We start from the raw sequence: 13,088 nt of genomic DNA on the forward strand, positions 1-13,088 counted from the left end.
CACCAGAACTGAGTCTCTAGGCTATACTCCAAAATACACTGAAATGGAAAATCGGTAATGGGGATCAGTGGCTAAGCTATGCTCTAAGAAGCCCTCCAGTCAAGTAGAACTTCATTATTCTGGAGGCATGCAAGCATTTCAGTGCTAAACCAGCAGGATGAGCCCATGAGAAAGACCCATGCAGTCAGCCACGTTCAAGCAGTTGTGCTACTCATACGCACTGCAGCCTCAAGCAATAACACCATGTGGGAATGTGGTTCTTGCAGCTGTGGGTATGAACAAGGGGTTTGGGTTGGGGTAAAAATAAAACCAGATGCTGCTTGAAGACTTGCTAAAACTACTAGTGTATAGAATCTTTAATCTGCAAATAAATACAGCATGCTCCCTGTTATACACCCCACAGCCCTGGGAGTCCTCATAAGGGAGCTGTGCCTGCAGGAAGAACTGTGAGGGGAGAGACTCCATCAGGCAAGGCCTTCTTCCACCTGCCTTGCCCCACCCTCCAGTCTCTGCTTCTCAGTTTGTGTTGTATTATTTTATGCACTGTGACCCGCCGTTTTTTTACTGATTATAATTTAGAAATTATTTATTATAATTGTTAAGAGTGGATTTCTGTTTATTTTTTATGTGCCGGTATTTAATATTATTCTATACTATTCTAATGGATTGTTGAATATTACTTTATTTGATATTAGTTGCTTGTTTAAAAGTTATGTCTTATTATCACGTTTTTGTATTGGATTAGATTGTTACAAGGTGTATATTCTTTGTTTCTTCAGCTTGTAAACCGCCTTGGGTATTGTAAAATAGAAAGACGGTATACAAATTAAAAGGGAAAGGAAAGGAAAGGAAAGGAAAGGAAAGGAAAACACTACGCAAGCTCTAACAACCAATTTGGTTTTGTCGACAAAAATGCTGGCAAGGGAATCCAGAAAGTATTTCATGATGATTCAGACTCTCAGAAGTGACCACTGGAAAACATTGATCCACAGGTTGACAGATGAGGCACTGCACTCGCTTTCAATCTCTGGGATTATTGAAACAACTTTGAGGCGACTCTCATGAGGGTGTCGGAAACAGAGTATGCAGTATCGATTTCCATTACAGTCTTTATTGTGCAACCATCTATTTGGTAAGTAGGGTATTAAACAGCAGATAACAACACTGGTGTTTTCTGAAAAGCCAGTGCTAAAGCATTCTTTATGGTCCTACATCTGGTATTCAGGTACCATATTATTTATAGGGCTCCCCAACACTTTCGCTGGATGGTGGACTCTTATTTTTAACTGCAATCGGCAGAAACTCAGAAGAGGAAATACTTGCAGTTGTAATGGTGGAAAATGTTTCAGCTGATGGATTTTGCTCCTGCCATGAAAGGTATAGTAACCTACTAGGAAGAAGAGGAGTTAATCCTAGTTAAATGTTGGTGTTATAGTTAATATTCCAGCTTCAGCCTATGATGGCTTAATTGATTTCCCCCACAATTCATTCCATGCTATGAGTTGAAGTATTTCCGGGGTGGGGGAGAGAGATTTAAAAAACTTATTTGAAGTGGGATGCAGATTTAACATCTTTTCTTTCCCGGATGAATAGAAATCTTACTCCCTGCAGTCTCACACAAGGGACCTGCTGGTTAAATATCAAAAACTTGTTTCACGAACTTCCCTAATTAGATGTGAATACTGCAAAGATGTGTAAAGGAAGCGGGAAAGCAAAAATATGCAAAGCGTTCCCTAGGTTGTACATGAAGCCTGATAAATATCTCCTTAGGCTGCAACAAACACCTACCTCTGCGCCACAAAAAAGTCCTCCCCAATGCAGGACCACTATGTAAGCCTATTTATAGACCAAGAAGCACCTCCACCTGGGGTTATCAAACCAACTCTTTGTTCTTTACAACCCAAGCAGCAGCTTGAGTTACACCACATATTAACCCTCCTGCTTCAAAATAAGCAAAAAAAAAGCCCATCTTGATTATCAAGAAAGGCTTTGTGCAAATAGTGATCATTAACCTGGCCTCCCATACGAACGACTGTGGTCTGCTGGAAGATATGTACCTGACTAAAAACCAAATACTGCCCCTCAGTGTCTTCCATTTTTATACCAATTTATTTGCCGGTGTATATTTTTGCAAACCACTTTCGGAAGCTGCTTTTTTTAAAAGCACTCTATATAAATTTTGTTAGGTAAACAAAACAAAGATTTGAGGAGTGGCGTAGCGTGGGTTGCCAGTGCCCAAGGCCATGCATTGGTGGTGAGTGGGAGGGAGGGAAATAGAGGAGAATACACATGTGTATTCAACAGCCTAACGGTGTCCACGACACCCAGGAGATTGCAGTTGCAGAGATAAGAAGAGTCATTCCATTGTCTGGAGAAGTAGCTTCCTGGTTCACATGGAGAAACCTTTTTTAAAAAACAAATAAATAAAGGATACAGGATATTCTCTCACAAAAATATATTAACTTTTGTCCCATACAGAAAAAGTGGTGTTCTCCTAGCTCTTCACTGGCTGGCTCCATGCCTCTGCATTCAGCAAAGCTCTGAATGGAAAATAGCTGTACTCATGCAGCTCCTTCATGCGATCAGGCCTTCCCAAAAGCTGAAGTGAGTGCAGCTGGCTTCTTCTTCTTCAGAATGTATGGTGCACTCTTGTCAGTCAACATTAACAGTACGTCACCTTCTTTGTTCCTACAGGTCCAAGGATTAAAAATGGTGCTGCTGTGTTTTTTTACTGATTACCTAATCACTTTTTATTAATTAGCATAATCAGCTACAGTCTACAGTGGTACCTCGGGTTAAGTACTTAATTCATTCCGGAGGTCCGTTCTGAACCTGAAACTGTTCTTAACCTGAAGCACCACTTTAGCTAATGGGGCCTCCTGCTGCTGCCATGCCGCCGAAGCACGATTTCTGTTCTCATCCTGAGGTAAAGTTCTCAACCGGAGGTACTATTTCTGGGTTAGCGGAGTCTGTAACCTGAAGCATCTGTAACCCAAGGTACCACTGTATCAAGAAACAAAGTAGATTGCACAAACACAAAGTCTGCCCCCCTGCCGCTGATATATACATTCCCCCAACCAGAATGTTCTCAAGTTTTTAACCAAGTTGAGTTTTGAACCAACTGCCTTAAAGCACACACAGAGACACACACCCTGCCCTAGAAAACAGAACCCGCCCACTCCAGCACTCTCATTTCTGACAGTGGGTAGATGTAAGTCTTGGGGAAGGTCAGAGCGTCCTTGTGTTTGGAATGCCAAGAGGATGGGTGTCCTCTTTCACAGAGTGATATGGGAGCTGGCCTTCAGAAGAGGTCAAAGTGTACAAGCCAGGGTGAACTTACAGGTGGGTCTCAGTGCTGCAGTCTGCCCAGTCCTTATCATTTGCCTGGCCCAGCCCCACCACAGACTTTCAGATGAACCAATGCAGACACCAAACTCCTTGCATGTTGAGCTGAGGCAGCCAGGAGATAGGGAGGAAGGTCTCAGAGAAGAAAAACTTGGAGGTGTTGAAGGGAATCCGAAAGTGAGACAAAAGGTTTAATATTATTAATCTAACAATAGCAAGGAAGTAGATATGAGAGGAAAGCTCTCAGAAGAAGTGAATGTGGAAAGGTTAAAGAAAATGGCATTTTGGGTGGAGGGATAAGGTACAAGTTGCGTGTGAAAGAATCAGAGAAGTTACAGGAAATGGGTGAAAATACTTTTGCGAGGAATATGGGGGTAAAAAGATAAATTATGAAGAAAAAAACCTCCTCCACTAAGAGTCTCAGCAAATTCTGCCTAAGCTCAGGAGGCTGTGACAATACCTGACTCTGTGGTCAGAAGCTCAAAGTTCCCCAGTTGGAAGGCCCATATGTTATCAGGTAAGCAATAAAAAACTCAGCAACCACAAATAAGTACTTCTGAATACAGGTGCTAGAAGACAAAAAAGCAGTGGGCTGCTGCCATCCCACCCTGTTTGTTAGCTTTCCAGAAGCATCTAGTTTTGGAAGTCAATGCTGGACAGATCTTTGGGTCCAATCCAACAGGGCTCCCTCCCTGCCCTAGACTGCAAAGCTGCTTTGCTGGGGAAACAAAGAGCACCATAGTTCAACGGAACAGCCATTTCAGATAATTACCTTTCAATTCAAGCCAGCCATCAAACATAACTTGTTCATTGAGACATAATGGAACCATAAAATTCATACAGAGTAATTTGTTTTGAGTATAATGTTTCCCCATTTGCTTCTGGCAGCACTCAGTAGAAAAAGCCTTAATAACCAGCTTCACAATGGCGCAAGTTTCTAAACAGCAGAAAATTTATCGGCACTTGGAGGAGCTGGGCGACTGCTGTCCCAAAACCAAAAGCCATCAAGCCAGAACACACACACACACACACACACACACAGAAACACAAACCTCCCCAGCGGCCATCACCTCCAGAATAATATACCGTAAGTGAGCCTGCATTCATAAAGGGACCAACGACCCACATATTTTCATGAAGCCAAGTTCTAGAACCTAAGGACATCCAGAGAAGTTGAATGGGCAAAAGGAATCTGCTTCACGCAGCATAAAACTATGGAAATCATTATGCTTTGATGGGCTTTTTGCTTAAAACATTGCACACTGCATTTTTAACAGCCTGGCTGTGTTTTCATAACAAGCAACCAATTCTCTGTAGTGGCTGCCACCGAACTGGGTAGCTTTAAAAGGGAATTGCATAAATTTCTAGAGGACGAGGCTGTCGCTGGCTACCATTGAGGACAGCTATTCACGATACTGGCAGTAGTTCTCTGAACGTTGTGGCCAATAACACCAAAATTTGACCTGGAAGAAAAGGTATTGGACAGAAGCATTTTACCCCCAGAGAGTTGACCATAGATCAGGCCCTTGGCCCCAAAAACATTGGCCACCCCTGCTTCAAAAAGTAATTCTGAACTCAAAACCTAATGGAAGGTTTGAAACTGAAAATCAACAAGTAGGGAGGTTGTAAAGGATGGCATTTGTTGTTGTTGTTTTTAATAAATTTTTATTAGGATTTTCTCTTTTTTTTAAGACAAACACACAAAACATAAACATACATGTCAACACTACACACAAAAAACACATATAATTTTAAAACCTTATTTTCTTAACCACTTTCCCGGACTTCCCCCACCTCCCCTTCTTGCATCCCCATTCCAAAGTTTAGCCCAGCAAGTTCTTTATACCCCAATTAAACCCTTATTAATTTTACTTAATTCGTCTTAATTAGCCAATTTCAAACTTCTAAATTTCATTTTAATACTCAACCTTAACCCCTTTTTCTAAGGTCGATCCACCTTCCCTTTCACGAAATTCCCAATTAATAAAATAATTACAAAAAATCTTAACAAATAAAAAACATATAATTATAACCCTTTAGATTCTAAAGTTCTTTCCCCCCCCCTTCCCCCGGTTTCGATCCCCAAAAATTGTCCTTCAATCTATCAGTTCTCAGCCTGGATCTATCAAGTCCGAGGCCCTTAAATCTCTCTCAGTCCCTTTCAGCCGGTTTTGTTGACAGTCCTTTATGTTGAACATCAGATCTCGGAGCATCTTTGACCCAATAGGGTCTGTATTTTTTCCAACCAGTCCTCCATATTTAAGGAAAGAGTCCGGATCCTGCTTCTTGTTCTTTCTCAGCCCAAATTTCCCAAATGTCCCAAACTTTCCAGTCTTCACCTTGATCAAATTTGTAATCCATAAGTCTTCCGGACTCCCCATAGGGAGAAATCCCCAATCTTCACTCTCCATTTCAAGCCAAATTTCTGACTTCCAAATTTTATCTTCTTTGTGTGCTAGCTTAACAGGCCTCTGGTTGTTCTTTTTCAGTTGCATCATTTCTGCTCCTCCTTCACATTCCTCCAAAACAGCACATATGTCCTGCTTTCCAGCTGTAGATTCTTCTTGAGTCGAGTCCACTACTTCAGCAGATGTGTTTATTTTAGAGCTCAAGGATATGAGATTCATAGACATAACATCACTCTGCTCTTGCAGTTTTCCCAGGAACTCAAACACCCTGTCCAACTCTGCTTGTAATTTTCCATCTGCAGCCATTGTAATGTCCCAAGTCCCCTCTAGAGGGATTTTGGTTACTAAGTGTTCTTTCTCCAACAATCAGGTTATTTTGTTGTTATTGCCTCTCTAATTTTAAAAGCTTACAGTCCAATATAACAAAAGTAACCGACACAAGTAGCAAAAACAGAATTTCCTGACTTTGACAGCTCAGTTGACAGCTGTCAAACACTGTAGATATCTTCACAGGCTCCCTCACGGGTCGCACCCGGATCCGGGGGGGGGGGTTACACTTCACTCTAACGATCAGTTCTAATCCTCCAGTAATAAACTTATCGATCCAAATCGTGAAATTAAGAGTTTTATCCCGAAGAGAAAAAGACAGTCTCTCGATCTTAGTTTTTTAATCCTTGCTTTAAGATGTCTGCAAGGGGGGGGGGGAGGCGGACTTCCTTTTGGCACTTCCCCCGGTCGTACCGAATTCAAAGTAAATTTTTAATTCCAAATTCCGTCTTACTCACGGGTTGTCACTTTTGGAGTCCGAATAATCAAGGAAAGAAGTCAGCGCTCTCCAGCTATGGCTTGCGGCTTCACTCCGTGGAAGAAGCGGTCTACTCTCAGCACCACGCCGCTCTCCGCCACCCGCTCAGGTTGGAGGGGGCGCAAATGGTGCCCGCTGAGTCACCAAGCCCACAGGCATCCGCGCCTGTGGTTTCTGAGGGTCCCCGCGTCGCCGCCGCAGCAGGACCCCTCTTCCACTGAGCCGATTCCCTCCGGAGCTCAGAGGGAATCCGCCATTTGCTGTTCGCGCTAACCCGGAAGTGTAAAGGATGGCATTTGGCCCATTTGCTTATATGCAATTTCATGAAAACCAGGTCATTTTACGTAGCATCAAGCTTAATCTGAAGAAGAAGAAGAAGAAGAAGAAGAGGAGGAGGAGTTTGGATTTGATATCCTGTTTTATCACTACCCTAAAGGAGTCTCAAAGCAGCTCACATTCTCCTTTCCCTTCCTCCCCCACAACAAACACTCTGTGAGGTGAGTGGGGCTGAGAGACTTCAGAGAAGTGTGACTGGCCCAAGGTCACCCAGCAGCTGGATGTGGAGGAGCGGGGAAGCGAACCCGGTTCACCAGATTACGAGTCTATTGCTCTTAACCACTACACCACACTGGCTCTTTAGCCAATGGAAGTAGGTATTTACACCAGAGAAACGTCATGAGTAGGGCAGTATCCAACGAAGCAGTTGTGCCACTAGAATGACATTTTTTCCCAGCGCAACCCCTAAATCTGCCTCAGAAAATGGTGGGAATCCCCTCTTAGTGAGCGGGGTGGGGGCATGGGAAGAGGAAAGAAGGGAAGTTGCAGTGCACAGCTAAGAGTATTAATATATCTGGGCAAAAGGCAGAATTAAAATCTCTATCTGCATAAAAGAATAGCTTTATCATATTATTTCCCACCAGCAGAGTTTCTCCAGATTTAAAAGTAGCCCTAACTTGTTAATACTTCAAATAATACATAAAGAGCTCAACATAATATGCTGGCTTGAAACACTTATCTTTCCATCCACCTGAGTATGTTTGCTATAAAATAAGTGAAAACAAATATTAAAAGGCGGCATACTAGTGTGCTTATTTGGCTTTATTAGCAAGAAGGGGGAATAATTACAATTACAAATAAGCCATCCATTTAGAATTTACATTTTCCTCTAAAATATTTTATTATTATTATTTCTCATGAAATAAGTAGTAAAAGAAATGCATCCAATTGACTTGGGAGTATATGACTTTTTTTTAGGTCATCAATGTTCAGGTATGGTGTGTTCTAAAAACAAGTCTTGTGCTTGAGTAAAGAGAACTGTGTTCCAGAGCCTTCAGCAGAGTTTCCAAGACTGTGTAGATACTGCTTGTTATAGCTTAAAGGTAAAGGACCCCTGACAGTTAAGTCCAGTCGCAAACGACTCTGGGGTTGTGGTGCTCATCTCGCTTTACTGGCTGAGGGAGCTGACGTTTGTAGCAGACAGTTTTTCTGGGTCATGTGGCCAGCATGACTAAGCCACTTCTGGTGAAACCAGAGCAGCGCATGGAAACGGCATTTACCTTCCCGCCGGAGTGGTACCTATTTATCTACTTGCACTTTGATGTGCTTTCGAACTGCTAGGTTGGCAGGAGCTGGGACCGAGCAACGGGAGCTCACCCCTCGCGGGGATTCAAACTGCCAACCTTCTGATCAGCAAGCCCTAGGCTCAGTGGTTTAGCACAGCGCCACCTGCCAGCCCCTTTGTTATAGCTTAGGCAACATTAAACTACTCAGATAATGGAAAATGAGCAGTACAATTGTATGCATGCCAACCTAAAGGAATTTCTACCAGATTCAATGGTATATGATCCCAGTTAAGTATGTAAAGGATTGTAGCCTAAAAGATTCCACACAATACATTTGTGTACAGTGGTACCTTGGTTCTTGAACTTAGTTCGTTCCAGGAGTCTGTTTGACTCCTGAAACCATTTGAAAACCAAGGCGCAGCTTCCGATTGGCTGCAGGAGCTTCCTGCACTCAACTGGAAGCTGCGGAAGCCGTGTTGAACATTCAGCTTCTGAAAAACATTTGCAAACTGGAACGCTCACTTCCAGGTTTTCGGCGTTCGGGAGGTGATTTGTTCAGGAGCTAAGCCGTTTGAGTACCAAGATACCACTGTATTATCTTGGGATCAACATTCAAGTTGAAAGGTGCACCAGGTTATATAACCGCCAGTAACATCTAGTTGTTAACCAATTGATGACTGCATTGCTAGTAATGCAATATTTAACTATTAACAGCTTCACATTAAAACATTTCTGCAGCGATAGAAGCCTGACGATGACACTGAGGCCTGTCTCCTCCTGGAATTTTAATCCATTTCATTTATAGCCACAAGAAATGGCTTTTCTTATTGCAGCAAACTGTAACAGCAAGTTTTACCATTTTATTGCTACCATTACCTTAATAAAGAAAAAGAAATACATTTTAAGCTATTTCCATAGGAAATGTCATGCTTCTGCTTTTCATCAACACAAAATATGAAAATTCCTACATTTTCAAGAAGTCACTTTTAAGGTAGTAGTGTGTTTAAACGGTTTCTAATAAAAAGCTAAAAATTTCATAGAAATAAATAGTCTAGTGAATTAAGGCTCCACTGCTTCCTTCTTAAGAGCAAAAGAAACCTAGAATGTAAATAAAAGATATGAGAGTTCAGAGTGTGGTTATACTGAACAGGTATTTTGTTTTGTTTTTTGCCTCAAATTCATATTGTTTATGAAATTCTATTCGAAGTGCAGGAAAACAGTAAGCGGATATGAGTTCTAAGTAAAGCAGGTGACTGCAAACAGCTGTAAATCCATGGAAACTTTTTAAAAAATAGTTCCATCCCACCCACTTTGGCATAGAATTCAATGTAGCATCTTAAAAATCTTCCAAGAGGTCAGCTAAATGCTTGTTGGCACAAGATCTAATATTGACCGCTTTCCATTCTGTATATTGCCACTCTCTTCCACAGAAGAGTAGGGGGGGTCCTGCGTTGCACAAAATTTCACACTGCCATTTCCACATCTTGAACACAATTCTGCTATTTCAACACACTTCTGTGTGCCAGTGCAGCTAAGTGGCAAACATAGGTGTCTGGCAGCTGCAAAAGCAAGAAAGAGTAAGGCATCTCATCAGCAAGTATTTCCAGCTTATCGGCTATTTTTTAAGCAAGGAAGGGCAGGTTCACACATGCATATTCACCCCCTGGCAAGCGCAGCGCAAACCCACCATGGGCATGTACAATGGGAAGGCATATTCGCCACAGCTGCATCTTTCAAACCCCTTTAAAGGCGACGCTTTTCAGTGGAGTCTATTCACAGCTCTTTACTTATCTCACATTTGGTTTTGTCCTTTGTTACTACAGTGAAGTTTGGCAAAAGGATCAAGCACACCTTGTCTCTGCCCTACATGTGACACTGTCACGGTTTGTGGCCATTTCTCATAAAAGGCTGTGAACCTGAGAAAATTCTTTTACTTTGGATGGGTGCTCATACAGCTGTACCTCAGAAGTCAAACAGAATCAGTTCCGGAAGTTCGTTCGATTTCTGAAATGTTCAGTTTCCAAAGTGCGGCTTCTGATTGGCTGCAGGAAGCTCCTGCAGCCAATCGGAAGCCCCGTCAGACATTCAGCATCCGAAAGAACATTCGAAAACCGGAACGCTCACTTCTAGTTTTCGATTGTTCAGGAGCTGAAACGTTCGACTCCCAAGGCGTTCGGGAGCCGAGGTACGACTGTACTTCATTATGCTGAGCATACAAAGTTGATCTGTACAGACTGCTTTGACAAGCCAAATCCAATGTGTTACCAAAAGTTTTTACGTGGCCCTAGCTACCAGAAGTCCATTTAACTGAGATTTTCTGAATGCAAATAATATGCTTTGCCACCAACTATACATTTTGTTGACTTGCTCTATTGGGCTAGTATTTAGTGCAAAAGGTGGTTTGGCAAGATATCCTTATCTAGAGCATTACATATTGCAATCTTTTAAAAAGAAATATTTTGGTTATCAGTACCTGAGCACCTAATCTGGAGAGATACCTATTCCTCAAACTAAAGTCATTCTTTGGTTGCAATTTGGCTAAGTCATCTTCATTCTGACGTCTGATTTTTTCCCGTCTTTTTGCTCTGTAAAAAAAAGGGAACTGCTATTAACACAAATGTGCCCAGAAGTTTCGTTGCACGTTACACCTAGATCAGGGTTACAGTTAAGTGCAGCTGCCAGATAAATGGAGGCAGAGTAAGTCATACAAATTTGACAGGCAGTAAAGACAGACACTATCTTCATTTATTTATTTATAAAGGTCGAAAAATTGAGTGCAAAGTGCAAGTTTTGACACAGTCGGTCGAGTTTTAAGCTTTGCCTTTAACAACAAAAATGCTTTAAAACAAATACAATTCCAGTACAAAAGCAGAGACAAATGCCCCTAACCAAGACAGCCTGCCTAGCAGCCTGATAGAAAATCCATCAAGATTTGTTTCTCTCAAATGACATTGTATTTGCTTTTGCAGAACTTATCCAAATCAGTCTACCACCACACCAAGATTTCATGATCCTTGCAAGTCATTACCATGTTTGTTTTTTTATTATGAATCCAGAATTTCAAATAAGAAACTGCAGATTAATACCACATTTAGTAAGGCAATCACCCCTTCAGAACACAAGTTACAGTAATGGAGTAACAAGGTGCCATTATTAGTAGGCAAACCATCGTCGTTCCACAATAGAAAGATTAAAAACTGCAGCCCATAAACCAAAAGATCTGCTCCAACAAGTTGGAAGACGACTTCAGTTCAACAGCAACCGTCTCTTCAGCGATGTGTAGATACACCAAATACACGAGTTTTTGCTCCAACTGCGGTCAAAGTGCTTTGACAAAGAAGCAAGTTTGACAATTTACACAAGTCCAGGTCTCGAAAAAGTTCTATGCAAGTTAGTTAAGTTTTCCAACTACTTTGTCCAAGCGCTAGGCATCAAAGTTTCGCCACACACACACAATAAACCACTCTTCGACTGGCCAAGCTGCTGATCAAGCGCTCCCCACTTCCGGTAGGTATTTCCTATTCAGATTTCTTTTCTGCAAGAAATAGTTTAGCAAAAGGTTATTGTAACAGTTTGCTTACAGGCTCTTTGTCGCTTGTCAGAAGTGTCACGGCGCTATACTGAGCTTTTAGATATCAACTGAGAATGGGCTAAGAATCCATCACAAAGGAGCTGGTTCTTCCCAGACAAAGCTTCAGATACAAGTAAGCAACTGTTTTCATGTTGAGATGTCCACTCTGGCTTAAGGGAACAATGCAGTTGGAAACATTCCTGTACATGTTTCACTTAAATAAATGGGAGAACTGTGTGCTCTCATACGCCAACCATTCATTTCAATGGGAGTTGGTGCAAGAGGTGCAGTTGGTGCATTTAACTTTATACATCCAATTTATTGCCTGCCCTTCGCCATAAGCTCCCATGGCAGGTGGCAATTAAATCATACAGTTAAAAAAGCATGTAAAACAGTAAAGCTATTCCAGTATAGAAAGCGGTGGTGGGGTGACACATTATTACAGACTTTAATACTTTTTTGCATTTAGCTATTACTCCTTTGAAAGTGCTAAATGAGGCTGCAGCTTCTCTCTGCAGAACCTCTGCTGTGGCTAATTCATTAGGCTGGCTGGGGCTGGAAATATACAGAACACATTTTTAGCACCCCTAACCATTTTCAAAATATTCACAAGAAATATGAAAACAAAAAGCCACAGTCTTCAATAGGGAAACATTTAAGAAAAGCTAGCTTTCAACAGCTGAGGAAATGGTCGGCATGAATTTTGAGGTTCTGCTTGCAATGCTGAATAGACTTGTACGAAAATAAAAGACAAGGTTCCCGTCATTTGAAAGTGCCAAGTGTAAGAGTGTCTTTCCCACACATTTCAAATCTTGTCCAGCAGACAAATTGCAAGTATTTTTGAGATTCTGAGGACACCAGAAGCAGCTCTTGTATATGGCAAATGCTTTATTTACAGTGGTACCTCTAGTTGTGGACTTACCGTATATACTCGAGTATAAGCCGAGTTTTTCAGCATATTTTTTATGCTGAAAAAGCCTCCCTCTGCTTATACTCGAGTGCGGCGGGTGGCGGCGGAAGGATGAGTGGCGAGAAAGGAATCCTTTCTCGCCGCTTGTCCCTCCGCCGCCACCTGCCTCTCGCAAGGGCAGGCACAGGAGCTGCAGTTGGGAGAGGCGCTGTGCTGCACCATGCCTCTCCCAACTGGGCTCCTAAGCCTGCTCTTGCGAGCGGCAGAGGCAGCGGAGGAGGAACGAGCAGCCCGAAAGGAGCCCTTTTGAGCTGCTTGTTCTTCCTCCTCTTCCGCCACCAGGTTTGTGGTGTGGTGAACCGGCTTATACTCAAGTCAATACGTTTCCCAGTTTTTTGTCCTAAAATTAGATGCCTCAGCTTATATTCGGGTTGGCTTATACTCAAGTATATATGGTCATTCGTTTCGGGATGTCATTCGCACCCCG

General features: G+C 42.2%; 1 protein-coding gene across 5 annotated transcripts in view; it reads right to left on the reverse strand.

Moving 5' to 3' along the window:
• MFSD1 (major facilitator superfamily domain containing 1) overlaps nucleotides 1-13,088 on the reverse strand; it is a 45,496-nt gene that overhangs the window by 12,199 nt on the left and 20,209 nt on the right. Inside the window, exons 16-17 of one of the 5 annotated variants that reach the window (XM_081190337.1) lie at nucleotides 10,594-10,705; nucleotides 1,092-1,387 (exon numbers count right to left, since the gene is read on the reverse strand). In XM_081190337.1, the coding sequence (XP_081046463.1) occupies nucleotides 1,346-1,387; nucleotides 10,594-10,705 (154 nt within the window). In that variant the 3' untranslated portion in view covers nucleotides 1,092-1,345. Of the gene's footprint in view, nucleotides 1-1,091; nucleotides 1,391-7,638; nucleotides 9,680-10,593; nucleotides 10,706-10,855; nucleotides 11,656-13,088 lie in introns of those variants that run through there. The other 4 variants (XM_081190338.1, XM_081190336.1, XM_081190335.1 and 1 more) reach the window with 4 other exon arrangements.

The sequence above is a fragment of the Podarcis bocagei genome, assembly GCF_964188305.1.
Source record: "Podarcis bocagei genome assembly, chromosome: 4".
In the NCBI taxonomy this organism is placed as follows: domain Eukaryota; kingdom Metazoa; phylum Chordata; class Lepidosauria; order Squamata; family Lacertidae; genus Podarcis; species Podarcis bocagei.